This window comes from Leiobunum rupestre, chromosome 11 (genome assembly GCF_980474605.1).
Source record: "Leiobunum rupestre chromosome 11, qqLeiRupe1.1.hap1, whole genome shotgun sequence".
Taxonomy (NCBI): Eukaryota; Metazoa; Arthropoda; class Arachnida; order Opiliones; family Sclerosomatidae; genus Leiobunum; species Leiobunum rupestre.
The window spans coordinates 38,628,993-38,650,134 of record NC_143394.1 but is presented as its reverse complement, the minus strand read 5'-3'; the positions used below and the strand labels follow the sequence as shown (position 1 = coordinate 38,650,134).

At 39.0% G+C, this 21,142-nt stretch overlaps 1 protein-coding gene across 2 annotated transcripts in view; it reads left to right on the top strand.

The window, feature by feature from the left end:
• Positions 1-21,142, top strand: part of LOC149922550 (calcium/calmodulin-dependent protein kinase kinase 1) — a 114,946-nt gene that overhangs the window by 77,904 nt on the left and 15,900 nt on the right. For both annotated transcript variants that reach the window (XM_090164171.1, XM_090164172.1), the window contains 3 exons: positions 9,192-9,245; positions 17,224-17,275; positions 17,349-17,504. In XM_090164171.1, the coding sequence (XP_090020297.1) occupies positions 9,192-9,245; positions 17,224-17,275; positions 17,349-17,504 (262 nt within the window). The remainder of the gene's footprint in view (positions 1-9,191; positions 9,246-17,223; positions 17,276-17,348; positions 17,505-21,142) is intronic.

Below are 21,142 nucleotides of genomic sequence, written 5' to 3'. Positions count from 1 at the left end.
ATTTTGCATAAGGTGGTAGGAAAGAAACTTTCAACCCTAAAAGCTTTTCAACAGCGTTCCTAGCGGCAAAGACACTAAATTCATTGATCCTACTGTATACTCCCTTTAAAGTACGAATATCTCGAGATAGTTTCCCGCGAAGGAATCTTCTGTTTGAAGGGAATCCAAAGTCCTCCCGCGTATCACCTTCCTTTCTTTCCTCCGTGCTTATGCCTTGTCTCTCTGTCATTAGGAAACCCATTTCGAGCGAAGTCGGAGCTGTTGGGGCTCTTCTGATTTATAACCCCTTAAATATATCTTACTGCTTTAGCGGAAATAAAATACTCGTATTTAGAAAGAATTTCAGTCAAGATGGCTTCCGTGTCTCAGGGCTAATGACATCAGCTTTCCACTATAGAGATGACGTTCAAAATGAAAGGGGATGTTTGCTTATCCATCCATTATTAATATTTTAAAGCATTATAACGCTGATTAGATAATTTCTACGGCGTCTTTTTGTGTTTACGACGTGGAATCTCAAAATCTGGCTAAAAAATCCAGAAGTACGACGCGAAATCTCGAAATCTGGCCCGAAATGCAGAAGTCCGACGCGAAATCTCGAAATCTGGCCAGAAATCCAGAAGACCAACGCGAAATCTCGAAATAATAATAATAATAATCAGCTAGGCTAATACCCAAGGCACCACCTTAAGCCTGGTCCACCCGGGAGCAAATTTTCCCGGTTTTCTGCCTTGTCTCTTTATGATAGCGCTACCGAAGGCGAAATGGAATATGAGAAAAGTGAAAAAACACAGAAAATAGCTCCCGTGTGAACTAGGCCTGAGGCCCAAGTCATCGAGCGACTTATTATGCCAGGGCAATGAAGACGGGTCACACCCACGCGCAACCTACGAATAGATAGAGGCTAGAGCTCGGTGTAAATGAATATTTTAATCGCGATGCAAATAAATTTTGACCCAGTATTAACTATCTCTCACACGTTTTCGGTGGTTCGGACCAAGTCATTAGGGTATTAGGTTTTGAAAATTTCGTGGGTTTTATCATAAGTAACATAGTAAAAATAAGTAAGCCACTTCCTATTGTTTTAATGCTAATTTCCAGACCGAACCTTTTTTACACACTGAAATTCTCGCCAATCTCTTGCACTCGAACTGAGTAGCGTGTTATCGTCCTTGGTATAGTAGTATATTTTGACTTAGGCATATTTCGACACTAGGGGGCTCTGTCTTAACATAGATTGCGCAATAGCTCTGAAAACCAGATCGGTGATAATTTTTCCTAATTGACACACTTATTGTTATTATGTTACTTATGGTTTTATCTTGATATATTTTTAATTTATTCGGATTTCCTACACCAAGACTGTTATGTTTATGTACCGACAGATAGCGCTACTAAATTATCCAGGACTTGTCTCGGTAGCGTGTTGTCTGCTATTTTTGTCGTAATAGCTCGCCTCTCTTCTTGTGTTATCGGCTCCTCTCGTTTATTAGGACCGGTCTGCAAGCTTAGATAACATTTTGCACAAGTTATTTCCGAGTGATCTAACATAGAAACTAGTCATCAAAGAGAAATTCTAAGAGCACGATTCGACCTATAAACGATTAATTTAATTTACAAAATTAATGAATTTTAAGAGTTCTGGTAATTTCAACGACTGCCTGTAAGCCTCTAGGGCTTGCGGGAAAGGCAGTTCTATTATTTACAATACATTTGCGTTAACGATTTGTTTATGAAAAAGCGAAGAATCAAACTCTATCAGACATCTAAATATGAAATAGAAATATGCCGAAAACTGGTGCAATGATATAATGTTATAACAATTTTTTTATTTAAAATATTATTAAATAAAATTAACAAATCTATTTAACTCTTTCAAAATCCTAATGTTTATTTTGGCAGATAATCTCGCCGTTTGCTCGTACGCGGATTAGGCCCACCATATTTTGCTTATTAATAATAATAATAATAATAATAATAATAATAATAATAACTATCAGCTAGGCTAATACCCACGGTACCACCTTAGGCCTAAGTCATCAAGCGACTTTTAAAGCTATTAATTCAGGTGGCCGGGTTACAATGCGTAGGAGGGTGGTGGCAAGCCCTTCATGCCAAGCGAGCCAACAGCTCCTTACACTCACTATTACCTTTAACCTCAAAACGTTTTTATGGAAGGGGTAACCGAAGAGCTCGAGGGAAAACCCCTTTAACCAGTGGGGAGAGAACTTGTAAACTACCGCGGAAGGAGTTGTTCAGAATTTTCAGAGGGCCACAAGCTGCGAGGTGAAAGGAAAGTGCTAACCCCTCCGCCACCCCACTTCATTTTATGGTCCCAGGTTCTCATTTTTTGGGTATGACGTCAATTTTACACTTCACTCTAAACATTTCCGAAATAATTATATTAAATAAATGACGCACTTAGAGATATTTATAGACTTATGGTTCATTTTGTTCTTGGAATATGGTTCGTTAACATTTATACCACATTTATTCGCAATTGTGCTATTTTATGTTTACCAACGGGTGTAATTCCTCAACACTTCGGAGTGGGCGTCGTTGTATCGCGAAATTTACGGTTTCCTCTCAATAAACCTTCCTCGTGTCTGGAAAATACTTTCCTTGTTCACCGTCTAAAATATTTACCAAGATGGTATATGTCTTTATATTTGTTTTCGATCGTGTTTCGAGAATATTCCATATATATGAGTAGTTTGTAGTCAAATTCCAAATATCATATTTGTATTTCTTGACAGATTGCCAGACTAATTTCGTTTAATATATTGTTAGTATACTTAAGACATTGTTACTTTATTATCTTGGAACTATTTTTTAAAATCTATTCTAAGAAAAATACTTTAAAGTACTTACTATAAATATATTTTTAGTTGTCTCTATAGATTTCAAAACTCTTAACAGTTAAGAACCTTCAGGGTGATTCTTATTTTTAGTGGTATTTGCTTTAAAATAATTTAGCATCTATATTCTTTAGAATAAGTGAAACACTGTAGAAATTTCGATAATTGTATTAATTCCTGCGCAATTAAAAAAATACATATATACCAGAAATAAATAATATATTATCTTCAGAATGGGCCATTAATAACTATTATAGACATAAAATATTTTATCTAAAGTATTTCCTTTAGGAATATCTATAGAATACTTATACGAAACGTGCTCTAAAGGCTATAGGTCAGCGCTTCCGAAAAGGTCACAGGGGTTCCGAGAATTCACAGGCGCTGCCATCTTTGTTTGTGTCAAGAGTCTTTTAAGATAAGTTAAAAAAAATGAGTTGGGGTTCCGCCAGAATAGGCGAAACTATAAAGTAAATTTGGTCTTAACCAACATTTTAAAATGGTAAAACAAAAATCACGTGACTACCATATCACAGTCAACTTCGATTCCGTATCTCTTGTTCATAGGTGGCCGTTCGACGGTAAAGAAAGATACTGCAGACAGCTAATTAACTGCCACCTTTCTACTACAAGATGGTTTAATTTAATTAGATAATTTAGATGAATCGATCAAAATTTAAACCGCCATTGGCAAAAGAAAATGATTAATAATTCCACTTTTTTAGGATAGATGGCGCTCTCCACAAAGTCACGCGACTACAGTGGCGTAAATAGCGCCCCCGCAGACCCCGCGGCGCGGGGGGGGCCAGGAACTAGAGGGCCCCCAAACGTTTATGATTAAAATTGGTGCTATTTAAAAGGGCCCCGAGTCGTTTTTCGCGGGGGGGACCCGGAGTTCATAGTTACGCCACTGCGCGACTACCATCTTTTCAGCCCCCCTGGACTTTATAGTTTCGCCTATTAGGTGGATAATTTAGGGTAGCATAGCAAAAACAAATTGGGAACCGCTGCTATAGAGAAACTATAACAAATATGGGTATTTCCTCTAGAATGACTTTAGAATAATTAGATTTTTTAAAATTTAACTTTACGTACCATCTGCAAAAACTCTTTAGAATGATTTATAAAAAGCATTTTTTAAAATTATCTACACTATATTCTAAAATCTATAGAGGAACTATAAAATATATAATAGAATACCTTTAGCATGGAACATTATTTCACTCAATAAAATATTTTATATTGTTACACTGAAGATGGCATAAAAAAGACGAAACTATAGTTGGTTATTTTAATTCATTTTAAACATTACGAAATAAACACCATAGATTTTAAAACTTCAAAGGAATTTTATTTAATGATTTTATACGCAAAAGTAGCCAAAATAACTTACTTACGAACATTATTTATTAAGTTATTTGCTTTAGAATACCTTTAGAGCAATTATAGTCTTGAGAATGAAAGAATCCCTTAAGAAGTATTTCCTTTAAAGTATTTTTTTTAAATATATATATAGAGTACTCTAGAGGATTATTAAGAATTTAAATAAAAAGTTTTACACGAATTTATACGAAGTAGAGTTTTTGTTACCTGCCCAAAATCTGTACGTTATTTATGAGGGTTTAAGACAGAAAGTGTTCATCTCTAAGGTCCTAAACACTAAGCGCTTCCAGTTCATTAAGATGCCTCACGTCGTTTCTTAATTCTAGGCGCTCTCTTAATTAATGAGCGGAATCGCCCACTGTTTGGACAGAGCCACTTGGAATTAGAATGTTAGTAGATAATTTTTTTGTTTGAGGCTTACAGATGTGAAATTAATCACGCAAGACACACGGACAAGCTTGCCAATTTCCTTCGAAATACAGGGTGAAAGCTTAGCCGTGGTCCAGCCTCGGTACTTCTCCTAGTACACCAGAGTGCTGCGGGTAGAACACTTCTACAGGCGCTGATTCGGCTATTTAATCCGTTATTTAATTATCGGTGAAAAGAGACTTAAAACGGAAGGAGGAACAGTTCCTCCGAAACGTTGGATTTTTTAAATAAATAAATTGTGAATTTTAAAACCGTTTTAAGTCTCTTTTCATTTAGTTTTTCACAATGTGCTTCTCTTCACTTCTAATTATCGGTTAACTAATTTTGGTAAGAACAAAGTTACGCACTTGGTTTCCGCGATAGCAGACGACGATTTAAATGAAAATAAAGACTGAGTAACATCCAGCTAGAATTTCTACCAATTCTAGCTGGGTAATTAAATAACGGATTAAATAGCCAAGACAGCGCCTGTAGAAGTGTTCCGCAGCACTCTGGTGTACTAGGAGAAGTACCGAGGCTGGACCACGGCTGAGGCTTCCACCCTGTATAAAAAGCACGGATTGTGAATCTCTTCGTACATCGAAACGAGAAAGTGAAATGAAAGGAAATTTGACACCGAGATGAGGTTTTATTTTTCTCGTTCCATCTCTTCAATTCTGTTCGAAGAATTTCGGATAAATATCGCGAACCCTCTAGCGGTGAAAATCGAAAGGAATGCGTCCTTTCTTGGTTCTTGTCGGATTTCGCGTGTTAATTTGACGTCACTCTGGTTTCATCTTCTCTCCATTTTAGCGCAGTCTAATATTTCAAATTCACCCAATTTCTTTGTTGATTACGAACCCAGTACGCTTTTAATTAAACGTGAATTTCAAATAAATGAAATAAAATTAGTAAAATCATAAGCGTATAATATTTTGACATAAGTGTGACACTTCCTATTCTTCACGTGCAAAGATTTTCCTGAGAGCTATTCACAAGACAGAATGCATTAAGGGCTTCGTCGCCGTTTTGCGTCCGCTTCCTAACGCGTCACTTGTAGCCTTTGACAGCGCCTCGTTAGGGGGAGATTTTCTTCTTGTGGTGACATCACTCCGTTACTAACTCTCAGTAAAAATTCTCCAAAGTGACTGACTTATGGTAAAATGAAGCAAAATTGACTGTTCCATGTATATCTCGCGTCGGTTTTTGGTTATCAGGGCTATCAGGAGTTTATCAATAAGCAGCTAGGCTAGTACCATACACTAAGAAAAGGTTTCACACTGGACACTCGACGTACCCTCCTCTCCACCTTCTACGGTAGAGAGGTAGATTTTGAAAAATGTTAGAAATTTAGTAAGGCGCTATACTGGCGCTTCTGGCGGCCGATGCAAGAATAACCGAACACGCGCAGGCGCGCGGGAATAATTTCATATCATCTTTCACTTCCTGAGTTTCCACTCGTAAAGACTATTTAGCTTTTGGTTTAGCTCAATAGACGCTAAAAAATAGGTGTATCTATGAAATACAGGAGGTCATGTGTAAATGTTTTTTCTACGTCACTAGCTGTAGTTATTGAAGATAGGTAGCACGCGCAGGAATCGATAAAGATTTTGGAATTTGAAGTCCACGTGCCAATAAAGTGCGCGGAGAAAAACAAAATATACTTTTAATTTTTTTATTGTTTCATTTTATGGAAACACATTTTATTCGCGTGAAACAAAAACCGTCAATAGGAAGAATTTTTAAATTCATAGCGATTGAATCTCGATAATATCGGGAATTTTTTCGTCGCACGTGTAATTTATTCAATAATAAAATCGAATCACGAGGGCTTAGGGTAGGAAGACCCCCACCAAAATCCTTTAGTTTTGCCATGGCAACCAAAAATGTGTTTGATAACTTAAAACCTACATTTCCCTAAGGAGATTAGCATGGAGGAATCGCAGATTTAAAGGTTTTAAAAAAATTTCAAATAAATTACATAAAAAAATAGTATATTGGGTAAATTCATGTTAATTTGTAATGAGTAAAAATGGGTATATGTACATTTCAGTAAATATTAGTAAAATGTGTAAATTAGGCAAATGCAAGTAAATTGACAAAATTTTACCCAAATGAACCTGAATTTTTACCCATTGACAAAATTTTACCCAACTTAACCTGAATTTACCCAATGTACAATTTTTTAAACACAATTTATGTTTTTAATATTTAAAAAATTTCAAATCTCCGATTTCTCCATGTTAATTTCCATAGGAAAAAGTAGATTTTAAGTAATCAAAAAATTTATGATTGCCATGGAAAAACTAAAGCCCGTCGAAACTTTTCCTTTTGGAAAATTTCAAGTCACATAATGGTCTACTTAAATAATAAATAAATAATAATTAGCTAGGCTAATACCCAAGGCACCACTTTAGGCCTAAGTCATCAAGCGACTTTTGAAGCCATTAATTCAGGTGGCCGGGTTACAATCGTTGGAGGGTGGTGGCAAGCCCTGCATGCCACGCGAGCCAACAGCTCCCTACACTAACTATTACTATTACTTATCCCCCGAATTTAACAAAATCTGTTCGTCTCCTTGTCAGTGGCGACTAGGAGCAACAAACACAGCACTGCCCACACAATGAGAACACAACCCGTCAAAAGTCGTGCAATTTCTTGCGTACAGTTTTCATTGGTTAGACGCTTCAACGCCTGCTGCCGTCGGAAGGGAAAAATTCGGAAATTGTCTTCCCCCTTTCCGTAAATTGTTCAGCGTAAAGGTTCGTCCTATGAAATTTGTACACAACATTGCGTTAGCGTGTTTAAAGGCTAGCTGCGTTCTCCTTGCGTTTGTTGTTCCTAGGTGGCCAGCTTCTGCTTGACGGAATGACGCGCTACTCCCGCCAATAGCTCCCTATTACCGTTAACCGCATCAAGTTACTTTGGAAAGTGGAAACCGAAGAACTCTGTAGGAAAACCACTTTAAACAGTGCTAACCCCACCGCCAAGATAGGGGTATTCAACCTTTTGCGGTGATAAGCGGTGATAAGGCATCGATAAAGACTAAGAAAAGGTGGTCAGACTTGTGGTTGTAGGTACGATTTAGAGGTCACTCATATCTAGGAGCGACAAACACAAGGAGAACGCAGCTAGCCTTTAAACACGCTAACGAAGGGTTGTGTACGAATTTCATTGGGGAACGTCACGAGCCTTTACGATGAACGTTTTACTGGCGGGGGGAAGACAATTTCCGAATTTTCCCCTTCCGACGGCAGCAGGCGCTAAAGCGTCTAGCCAATGAAAAACGTACCCAAGAAAATCCACGACTTTTGACGGGTTGCGTTCTCCTTGTGTGGGATGTTGTGTTTGTTGCTCCTAGCTCATATGTTTACATATTAGTCGCTCTCTTTCTTATATTTAGGGTATCTTAATTTTCATTGGATGCCGTCAGTTTTCCGGCACTCATTTAGTTTCGCCTTTGCACGATAGGTGTCACGTTTGGTAATAGTTGATTTGTAATAGTTCTTTTTATAAAGTAAGGTGGCCTTCTTGTTTATATGTTGCTCTTACGTCACAGTCTCTTACTTTCACAAGGCTTCGAGGGCGCGCTACAGTCTCCAGAGGAATATAGGTTTTTTTAACCGGCGCGTGTAAATCGCTCGTGCGTAAAATATACTAATAAAGCTGTTTCTTGTGACGTAAGAGCAACATATTAACAAGTTGGGCAAGACCACTTTTTATTTTATAAAATCAACTATTAAATTTAGTTCTCACAGACCGATTCTCAAATTGCGTACACGGAAACAATAGTTTTCCCGCACTCATTAAGTTGGATGGTGGATTTTTAATTAAATTTCATTATCCTCAAGAATTTTAACACTTAACAATAGACCCAATCAGAAAAGGCGTACAGGAAAACAAACATTTACAATCGTGTACAAGTTCGATATTAACACTTTCATTGATACAAGATGGCGCTAAGTAAAGCTTATAGTTGAGAAGGAAAATTTCTTATCGATTTACTTGGGAAATCAATTAATACTATTTTAACTTTTTAAGCAATATTTTATTTAAAAAATTATAAACCACAGTTTAATTCAGGATAAATTCCACAAAAAAATAACAAAAAAATTTCATGGTTTTAGCCTAGGTTATTTAAGCTTTAGACTATTGGCGCCATCTGGTACGACTTCTTGTAATTTTCGTGTATTTAAAAATAGACCTCTAATGGTGTCCTCACTGATATAAAATAGATTTTTGTTTCAAGGGATCAATAAATGAGTTAATTCATCAGTCTAATAACTTACATGACGTAGCGCGTCTGCGACGAAACGGCGGTTGAATAACGCTATCTAGTCCATTTTGTCGGTACGCTCTCCTTTATCCGACTCGAGTAGATAATTCCCAAACGTGTAGATATATCGACGGTACTTTGCCATTGTTTGTGTTTTATTGTTTTTGCTTTCGGCTGAGCGTCGATCAATCGATGTTGAGGCAGTATTGTATTGACGTTCCAAATTGAATTTTCTCTTATTTAGCTTGTCTTTCTGTTTACTCTAGGGTTCCTTTGGAATTGTCAAATTGGCCTATAACGAGGACGACAACAATCATTATGTAAGTCAATTTAATTTTATCTAATTAGTTCTATCAGAAGTACATTATAGATCATTTAAAGATAAGTGATACTGCTAATTTTATTCACATGAAACGCGTTAATTTTCAAACATCATTTCGAAAGAACAAAATAGATACAACTTACTCCATAACAATAATTTTATTTTTATAAGATTAAGATACCGCCATTTATTAAGCGAAATCGAAAGTATTAATAACGGCAACTTTCACAAATCCCAAATTTTACACATTTCAACATTTCTTAACTACTTCTAAAAGATTGTGGACCATTGGACCGAAATCCCATTCGTCCGAATGTACCATTCAACCGAATTCCAATCGACCGAAAAACACGTTTTGCGCGGTTTTCATTCAATATACCGTTAGTGATACATATTTATATATCGTAGGTTACGTGACGATAGTATATCTAATTTGGACTAAACTATGTCTTAAATATTTATTATTTCGTACCGACGTGTATTTGATATTTTCCGAGTTTAATTTTGGAAAATAACCTTGATAAGACCCGACGTGAAATAGTTGCCTACCATATCTAACCTAACCCAACCCAACCTGAACTAACCTAACCTAACCTAACCTAACCCAACCTAACCCAACCTGAACTAACCTACCCGAAGTTAAAACGAACCAGATTTAAATTTCCCATTCAACTGAATCCCGCCATGTTGGGCTATAAACGAAAATACTTTTCGGTTCAATGGGATTCGGTCAAACGGGATTCGGTCCAATAGTATACAACCCTTCTAAAATAGTTTTGAAGAATACTGTAAAGATAATGTTAAATGTAAAATAAGTATTTAATAATTATTACTCATATTAAATAATATATAAAAGACAATAAATATGAGTGAAATTTAATTAATATTCTATATATTAATATTTTAAAATACCACGTAATTAATATGTAATTATTAGTCACATTAAATAACATTTAAAAGACAATAAATATGAATAAAATTTAATTATTATTCCATATATAAATATTTTAAAATATCACGTAATTAATAATGAATTATTAGTCATATTAAATAATATATAAAAGACAATAAATATGAATGTAATTTATTTAATATTATATATATTAATATTATAAAATACCACAAAATTAATTATAAATTATTAATAATGTATGAATCATGTTTCGCATTAGGTTCGAGAAATGGCGCATTAAGTCTAAAATCAAGATGGTGGCTGAAAGTGCAGGCGGGGCGTCGAAATAACAAAAACTGCGAAGCTATAATCTGCAGTAATTTCTTATCGCATGAACCAGTGTCGTTAACGTAGACCCTTATTCCAAAACTAGGGAGTGGGACGACATTATGATATTCCATAGGTCTATTATTTTGTCGTATGATATACCACAGGTCTATTATTTTGTCGTATGATATACCACAGGTCTATTATTTTGTCGTATGATATACCACAGGTCTATTATTTTGTCGTATGATATACCACAGGTCTATTATTTTGTCGTATGATATACCACAGGTCTATTATTTTGTCGTATGATATACCACAGGTCTATTATTTTGTCGTATGATATACCACAGGTCTATTATTTTGTCGTATGATATACCACAGGTCTATTATTTTGTCGTATGATATACCACAGGTCTATTATTTTGTCGTATGATATACCACAGGTCTATTATTTTGTCGTATGATATACCATAGGTCTATTATTTTGTCGAATAAGTGTGACATTTCCTATTCTACACGTACTAAATCATTACTGAAAGCTATTCACTATATCGGGTTTCTCCCTTTTACTTCCGGCCGTTCGCAAGTTGGCGCCTGTTTGAGAAATATTCATTTGAGTATTTATTCGTTTTGGCGAAACCACAGAATATCTTGGGCACCTTGAAAGAAGGATTTGACAATAGAGAAGTATCCTAAGAGTACGTAGTTCCATTCGAGAATGCACTTATAAGATATAATTAATATGATGAAAGGATTTTGGGAATTTATTCCAATCCACCTCACCAAGAATGCATTTGTCATCAACATAAGTAACATAATACCTCTAAGTATGACATCAGGAAATTCAGTGGCCGTAAAATCATTCCTGGGACTCCCAATCACCGTCTTAACTAATAACGTTTATTGTTTTTGAACGGGACCAATACTTAGTTGGTCGGGTACCGAGTGGGTTAGGAGCGCTCATAAATGTTGAGAGGGTATGTCAAGTGTAAATTGTTTGCGTTGAGTGTTTTTAAGTATGTTGTTATGTTTAAATATCTGTTGGTCGATTAAAAGTTGGCAATCTTTATTATATTTAGCAGTCTCTGTATATGTCAAGTTAGTGTAGGGAGCTTTTGGCTCGCGTGGCATGAAGGGCTTTCCACCACCCTCCTACGCGTTGTAACCCGACCACCTCTTTAATGGCATTAACTATTAATATTAAATGTCACTTAGCAAATCGATGTTTTAAATTAATTTAATAAGAATAACAATTTAATATTTGTTTGTCTCATTAGTAAAACATTGTCGAGTTTGGAAAACCTTTAAATAGACGACTTTTTACTAAATACATTTAAATAACTACATGTTACCAACTTTTATTTACAAAAGTAAAAAACGAGATTTATAGTTTCACAGTTCAAATGACCCGTGATGACGTAATTTCGTTAAAGGGGAACGGTCAAGCTTTAACCAGTTAGATAGCCCTATAGCCCATTAAAAACTAAAATTGATGGCGAAAACCGCATCAGAAAATAATGAGTGGTTAATTTTTAATAAAATAAAGAAATTTCGGGAAATCGAAAAGCGCGCGTCCGCCGCGACACCTGGTGAGAAGTTGGCAAGACAGAAAAACAATGTAAAAGCGCGCGCTGCTGAAGACGCAAAAAATTTGTTTTGCACGCCTACATTGCGCGATTTTAAAAGTTAGGGTAGTTCGCAAATCGCTCATACGGGGTTAGGGGCGCTGACGGCAGCCCCTAAGATGGCGGCGAAAATTCAAACCCAAACACCTGGCGTTATTTTTCGTTTCAACTTTTTGGACCAAAAGCTATTTTTAAAGACAAAAAAAGGTACGTGTTAGTATATTGAACGTCTTGTTAATCTTTTGATACGGAAATAAGGCCATATTTGGAAAAGCTTGGCCGTTCCCCTTTAATACCTCTGGGTAAAATATTTCCTAAATATATAAACTTATGATCCAATATTATAGATTTGTAAGTAATTGGGACGCGCTTTATCACGGTTTTCTCCTACTAAATATCATAACTAGGTCGAATTTATAGATTTTCTTTTGACATTAAGCGTGTTAGAAAGATGGGTTGACGTTAATTAACGAAACTGTCATCCATTTGCGCTTGTTGTCCATTTGCGCTTGTTACGCGTAAACTAATAGATTAAAGAAGCGATTTATTTGGGTTAACGACGTAAGTGAAAGAGGGAAACTTCGACGATTTGGTAATGGAAATTCGTTCCGTGTCTCTCGGTCAGCGAATTATTTTGACCCGGATGATTCATCCAATATTTATGTACGATACATTTTCCACGGTGATCTGTGCCGGGGGAGAATCGAATGCTGTAACCCTGGGTAACGGAAAAGACGATTTCACAAGCCAGAAGGGCTGGTCTATAGTCTAGAGGATGACCTATTTTAATCACACGGTCTTTTGGAGGGGGGGGGTGAAATTACGAATCTTCTCTGGTCCAAGAGGTCTTCAGCGAACTTATTCAATTTATTTATTATTCCAGGAAAGCTTTTTATTACTGGGGAAAGGTCGGGTTCTAATTCTTAATTTCCTTAAAATTCTTAAGTATACTTGGTCTGCAGAAAGTGTAGAGTATTCTAAAGAAAAACCTTTTAGAGAAAGCTATATTGTTATGAGTATCTCTAGATTCCAAGGTATTGTAAACAGTACTGTATTTTGGAAAAAAATATAGGTTATATCATAAGCCTATAACCTCTAAGTTTAAAACGCGCATAGCACCGTAAGTACCACCACCGGACGGGCGAAAAAGAAGAAATCAGGCGATAGTATCGGCACCTGGTAGCGATAAATTGAAGCTTCTTCCTTCCCCCTTTCTCTCTCTACGCACCTCTCTCTTACCAAAGCAACTGGCATCATGCATTGCGGGACGCGTTACGTTTCTCTTTGCCGCCACCGGGTGGATTTAGCGCTGTACTTTCGCCAGTAGTTTGCTTGAAACAACACTGCCGATTCAAACTTAGGGTTGATAGGCTTATGGTTATATAGATATTTTATAGAATTTTCTTACAAACATTAAGCAAATCAGAAACATTTCATACACACACGCAATGCTTACACAAATGCTCAGACATGCATACACAAATGCTCAGACATGCATACACAAATGCTCAGACATGCATACACAAATGCTCAGACATGCATACACAAATGCTCAGACATGCATACACAAATGCTCAGACATGCATACACAAATGCTCAGACATGCATACACAAATGCTCAGACATGCATACACAAATGCTCAGACATGCATACACAAATGCTCAGACATGCCTACACAAATGCTCACACATGCCTACACAAATGCTCACACATGCCTACACAAATGCTCAGACATGCCTACACAAATGCTCAGACATGCCTACACAAATGCTCAGACATGCCTACACAAATGCTCAGACATGCCTACACAAATGCTCAGACATGCCTACACAAATGCTCAGACATGCCTACACAAATGCTCAGACATGCCTACACAAATGCTCACACATGCCTACACAAATGCTCACACATGCCTACACAAATGCTCAGACATGCCTACACAAATGCTCAGACATGCCTACACAAATGCTCAGACATGCCTACACAAATGCTCAGACATGCCTACACAAATGCTCAGACATGCCTACACAAATGCTCAGACATGCCTACACAAATGCTCACACATGCCTACACAAATGCTCACACATGCCTACACAAATGCTCACACATGCCTACACAAATGCTCACACATGCCTACACAAATGCTCACACATGCCTACACAAACCGTATCAAAGGGGATGATTCTTTGGAGTTTTGGAAGGTTATTTTTCGTCTAGCGTTAAATTGTGGTACATGAAAGTTAAGAGAGGGTATTAAGTTCGAAAATAACTACCTTCAGAGAGAACCAAGCTTTTATAACAGTCAATTTTATGTTCCGATTGCACAAGTCATTGTTATACTTCCAAAGCAAATTTTTCTTAACTTTGAATTTAATTTCTATAGGCCTTGGCTGCTCAGTCCATTTCTAAGAATCAAAGTGAATATAATAAGTGATTTTTTCTCCAAAGGATTTTCCCCCTTTCTAAGGTTGTATAGGAACTTTATTTCCAAACTGTATGGTGTTCTTACTTAGCTTCGTAAGCCCGTATTGCCTTCGAGAATAAGATCGTTGATAGCCAGTAAGCATCGTTAAAGTTTCACTGCTGGCTTTGTTTACTTCCAAAGTAACTCGTTAGTAATTCTTGGCAAATTTTATGGTTTTTCCAACAAGGATTATACAATGGCCCCCGGATAATAACAAGACAGCCTAAATAAAATATAACTTTTAAATTATATCCCAAACAATTCCTGGACCTTTTTCATGGGAGCTTATTGGATAAAAGTTTAATTCATTTTAAGCAAAATTAATGTTTCATGAACAACACACTAGGGAAAAGTAACTTATTTAGGTTGCTGAGAGCTTGGAGGAACTATAGTTCCTCCAAGCTGAGAGCATACGAGCCTCTCTTCCAAATCCGCTGGCGTAACATTTTTGATAGAAAAAAATCCGAGGGGTAGCCACTTGGAAAAAAAATTGTACACCAGATTTGTGATTTCCAAATATTTTCGATATTTCTTAAATATTTCCCGTATTTCTTAAATATTTCCCGTATTTCTCAATTATTTCCGATATTTCTAAAATATTTCCAGTAATTCTCAATTATTTCCGGTATTTCTTAAATATTTCCGATAATTTTAATATTTCCGATATATCTGAAATATTTCTAGTATTTCTCAATTATTTCCAGTATTTCTCAAATATTTCCGTTATTTCTCAAATATTTCCGGTATTTATCAAATATTTCCGGTATTTATCAAATATTTCCGGTATTTATCAAATATTTCCGGTATTTATCAAATATTTCCGGTATTTATCAAATATTTCCGGTATTTATCAAATATTTCCGGTATTTATCAAATATTTCCGGTATTTATCAAATATTTCCGGTATTTATCAAATATTTCCGATATTTATCAAATATTTCCGATATTTATAATATTTCCGGTATTTATAATATTTCCGGTATTTATAATATTTCCGATATTTATAATATTTCCGATATTTATAATATTTCCGGTATTTATAATATTTCCGGTATTTATAATATTTCCGATATTTATAATATTTCCGATATTTATAATATTTCCGATATTTATAATATTTCCGATATTTATAATATTTCCGATATTTATAATATTTCCGATATTTATAATATTTCCGATATTTATAATATTTCCGATATTTATAATATTTCCGATATTTATAATATTTCCGATATTTATAATATTTCCGATATTTATAATATTTCCGATATTTATAATATTTCCGATATTTATAATATTTCCGATATTTATAATATTTCCGATATTTATAATATTTCCGATATTTCTTGTGGATTGCTAGATTTCCGGAAATAATTATTTTGATTTCTCGCTATTTGTACACCATATTTCTTAAGTGGCTACCCCCTCGAAAAACTTCCTATAAAATCAAGAAAATAAAATCTCAGCAAAGAGTTTCGAGTTACGCAATCACTCTACGACAGACTATCATTAACCACAATCGTTCAGTGTCATACTTATGTTATTATGTTACTTAAAGAGTAAAATGCCAATTATTCGTAACCACCTAAATTTTCTTATTAAACGAAGCGCTTACGTTTAAAATTACCAATTTTAAAGTTTCGTTGCTTTTCGTTAATTATAAATAATTAGTAGAACGCCAGATCAATTGGAATTTTAGCGTGGTGATTAACGTCATTGACTAAGTTTTTTATCATTGGCCGCTATCCCCAATATAGAGTTTAGGCTTGGATACAAAATGTAGATGCTACTGATAACGTGGCCGAAACCGAAAAATCTCATATATTGAAAAATGAGATTATATTACTGAATTTTTACGCGGATGCTTCCGTGGTTTTAGAGCATGCACTAACAATTGTAAGTGGACATCGAAATATCTACCAAGGACCTTGGTATGATAGTGGCAAGTATATAGCATATGTAGTGGGGATATAGATGCACAAAAATGTATGTAAAATATGTATAACTAAAAGAAAGAAGCATCAATAAATAAAGAAATAAAATAAGTAAATAATCTACCAGATTCAGTGGGAAAAAAACATCACAAACTAGGCACGATAAAATTATCGTTCCAAATAAAAGCCGCAGCGGGGCACTGCACGTAAATTTAATTTTAACATTAAATAAACCATTAGTCTATAATATTGTTCCATAAGTTTGTCACTGTGTTGAATATTTTACTGAGAGCTAGTAACGGAGTGACGTCATCACAAGAAGAAAATCTCCCCCTAACGAGGCGCTGTCAAAGGCTACGTGAGACGCGTTAGCAAGCGGACGCAAAACGTCGACGAAGCCAGTAATGCAGTCTGTCTTGTGAATAGCTCTCATTAAAACTTTTGCATGTGAATAATTGGAAGTGTCACACTTATGTAATAATATTATCCACTTATGGTAAACTTAACGACGGTATTTCATCAAGTGAGTTACATTTTCGAAAAGCCAATGATCAAATGAACCAGGAAAATATAAAGTAGGCTATAGTTTAGATTCTATTCCGAAAATCTATTTGCAACTTACTCTTTAAGGCCTAATGTGGTTTCCTTGGGTATTATCCTAGCTGATTTTTTTTAATATGAAATATTAAAATTCTGATGCGAAGTATAATTTGTCCTCTCTTCTTTGTAGGCAATGAAAATACTTTCTAAGAAGAAATTGATGCGGAGAGCAGGGATGTACGGTAAAGACCTTTCGTTTTTTTAATTGTGTCGTAATATGAATGTGACAAACGTGTCCCGTCTGTCGCAAAATAGGTAGGTTACCACCGACTCGGGACGGTAAAAAGGCAGTCCGTAATCCTCTGGAACAAGTGTACCGTGAAATTGCCATTCTCAAGAAGCTCAACCATCCGAACGTGGTTAAGCTGGTCGAAGTGTTGGATGACCCATCCGAAGACAATCTTTACATGGGTAAATCAAAAGCTTTCTATTCATAATGTGTGACGAGGGGCTGACCACTTGCCGTTATCTATTCGCTATGGGTAATCGCTCCATGATCCCCCCCCCCCCCGCCATCGCTTCGTGATGTTCCCACGTCCATCGTTTCGTGATTTTCTCATCCATCGCTTCGTGATTTTTGCCCCTCGATCGCTTCGTGATTTCCCCTTCCATCGCTTCGTGATTTCCCCCTCCATCGCTCCGTGATTTTTCCCCTCCATCGCTTCGTGATTTTTTCCCCTCCATCGCTTCGTGATTTTTTCCCTCCATCGCTTCGTGATTTTCCCCCTCCATCGCTTCGTGATTTTTTCCCCTCCATCGCTTCGTGATTTTTTCCCTCCGTCGCTTCGTGATTTTCCCCCTCCGTCGCTTCGTGATTTTTTCCCCTCCGTCGCTTCGTGATTTTTTCCCCTCCATCGCTTCGTGATTTGCCGCGTCCATCGCTTCGTGATTTCCCCCCTCCATCGCTTCGAACTTTTTTCCCCTCCATCGCTTCGTGATTTCCCCCCTTCCATCGCTTCGTGATTTTTCCCGTCCATCGCTTCGTGATTTTCCCCGTCCATCGCTTCGTGATTTTCCCCGTCAATCGCTTCGTGATTTTCCCCGTCCATCGCTTCGTGATTTCCCCCCTTCCATCGCTTCGTGATTTTTCCCGTCCATCGCTTCGTGATTTTCCCCGTCCATCGCTTCGTGATTTTCCCCGTCAATCGCTTCGTGATTTTCCCCGTCCATCGCTTCGTGATTTCCCCCCTTCCATCGCTTCGTGATTTTTCCCGTCCATCGCTTCGTGATTTTTCCCGTCCATCGCTTCGTGATTTTCCCCGTCCATCGCTTCGTGATTTCCCCCCTTCCATCGCTTCGTGATTTTCCCCGTCCATCGCTTCGTGATTTTCCCCGTCCATCGCTTCGTGATTTTCCCCGTCCATCGCTTCGTGATTTCCCCCCTTCCATCGCTTCGTGATTTTCCCCGTCCATCGCTTCGTGATTTTCCCCGTCCATCGCTTCGTGATTTTCCCCGTCCATCGCTTCGTGATTTCCCCCTCCATCGCTTCGTGATTTGCCGCCTCCATCGCTTCGTGATTTGCCGCCTCCATCGCTTCGTGATTTGCCGCGTCCATCGCTTCGTGATTTGCCGCGTCCATCGCTTCGTGATTTGCCGCGTCCATCGCTTCGTGATTTGCCGCGTCCATCGCTTCGTGATTTGCCGCGTCCATCGCTTCGTGATTTCCCCTCCATCGCTTCGTGATTTTTTCCCCTCCATCGCTTCGTGATTTCCCCCTTCCATCGCTTCGTGATTTCCCCCCTTCCATCGCTTCGTGATTTTCCCCGTCCATCGCTTCGTGATTTTCCCCGTCCATTGCTTCGTGATTTTCCCCGTCCATCGCTTCGTGATTTCCCCCTCCATCGCTTCGTGATTTGCCGCCTCCATCGCTTCGTGATTTGCCGCCTCCATCGCTTCGTGATTTGCCGCCTCCATCGCTTCGTGATTTGCCGCGTCCATCGCTTCGTGATTTGCCGCGTCCATCGCTTCGTGATTTGCCGCGTCCATCGCTTCGTGATTTGCCGCGTCCATCGCTTCGTGATTTGCCGCGTCCATCGCTTCGTGATTTGCCGCGTCCATCGCTTCGTGATTTGCCCTCCATCGCTTCGTGATTTCCCCTCCATCGCTTCGTGATTTTTCCCGTCCATCGCTTCGTGATTTTCCCCGTCCATCGCTTCGTGATTTTCCCCGTCCATCGCTTCGTGATTTTCCCCGTCCATCGCTTCGTGATTTCCCCCCTTCCATCGCTTCGTGATTTTTCCCGTCCATCGCTTCGTGATTTTCCCCGTCCATCGCTTCGTGATTTTCCCCGTCAATCGCTTCGTGATTTTCCCCGTCCATCGCTTCGTGATTTCCCCCCTTCCATCGCTTCGTGATTTTTCCCGTCCATCGCTTCGTGATTTTCCCCGTCCATCGCTTCGTGATTTCCCCCCTTCCATCGCTTCGTGATTTTCCCCGTCCATCGCTTCGTGATTTTCCCCGTCCATCGCTTCGTGATTTTCCCCGTCCATCGCTTCGTGATTTCCCCCCTTCCATCGCTTCGTGATTTTCCCCGTCCATCGCTTCGTGATTTTCCCCGTCCATCGCTTCGTGATTTTCCCCGTCCATCGCTTCGTGATTTCCCCCTCCATCGCTTCGTGATTTGCCGCCTCCATCGCTTCGTGATTTGCCGCCTCCATCGCTTCGTGATTTGCCGCGTCCATCGCTTCGTGATTTGCCGCGTCCATCGCTTCGTGATTTGCCGCGTCCATCGCTTCGTGATTTGCCGCGTCCATCGCTTCGTGATTTGCCGCGTCCATCGCTTCGTGATTTCCCCTCCATCGCTTCGTGATTTTTTCCCCTCCATCGCTTCGTGATTTCCCCCTTCCATCGCTTCGTGATTTCCCCCCTTCCATCGCTTCGTGATTTTCCCCGTCCATCGCTTCGTGATTTTCCCCGTCCATCGCTTCGTGATTTTCCCCGTCCATCGCTTCGTGATTTTCCCCGTCCATCGCTTCGTGATTTGCCGCCTCCATCGCTTCGTGATTTGCCGCCTCCATCGCTTCGTGATTTGCCGCCTCCATCGCTTCGTGATTTGCCGCGTCCATCGCTTCGTGATTTGCCGCGTCCATCGCTTCGTGATTTGCCGCGTCCATCGCTTCGTGATTTGCCGCGTCCATCGCTTCGTGATTTGCCGCGTCCATCGCTTCGTGATTTGCCCTCCATCGCTTCGTGATTTCCCCTCCATCGCTTCGTGATTTTTTCCCCTCCATCGCTTCGTGATTTCCCCCTTCCATCGCTTCGTGATTTCCCCCCTCCATCGCTTCGAACTTTTTTCCCCTCCATCGCTTTGTGATTTTCCCCCCTCGATCGCTTCGTGATTTCCCCCTCGATCGCTTCGTGATTTCCCCCTCGATCGCTTCGTGATTTGCCGCGTCCATCGCTTCGTGATTTGCCGCGTCCATCGCTTCGTGATTTGCCGCGTCCATCGCTTCGTGATTTGCCGCGTCCATCGCTTCGTGATTTGCCGCGTCCATCGCTTCGTGATTTGCCGCGTCCATCGCTTCGTGATTTGCCGCGTCCATCGCTTCGTGATTTGCCGCGTCCATCGCTTCGTGATTTGCCGCGTCCATCGCTTCGTGATTTTTCCCCTCCATCGCTCCGTGATTTTTCCCCTCCATCGCTCCGTGATTTTTCCCCTCCATCGCTCCGTGATTTTTCCCCTCCATCGCTCCGTGATTTTTCCCCTCCATCGCTCCGTGATTTTTCCCCTCCATCGCTCCGTGATTTTTCCCGTCCATCGCTCCGTGATTTGTCCCGTCCATCGCTTCGTGATTTGTCCCGTCCATCGCTTCGTGATTTCCCCCCTTCCATCGCTTCGTGATTTCCCCCCTTCCATCGCTTCGTGATTTGTCCCTTCCATCGCTTCGTGATTTGTCCCTTCCATCGCTCCGTGATTTGTCCCGTCCATCGCTTCGTGATTTGTCCCGTCCATCGCTTCGTGATTTGTCCCGTCCATCGCTTCGTGATTTGTCCCGTCCATCGCTTCGTGATTTGTCCCGTCCATCGCTTCGTGATTTGTCCCGTCCAT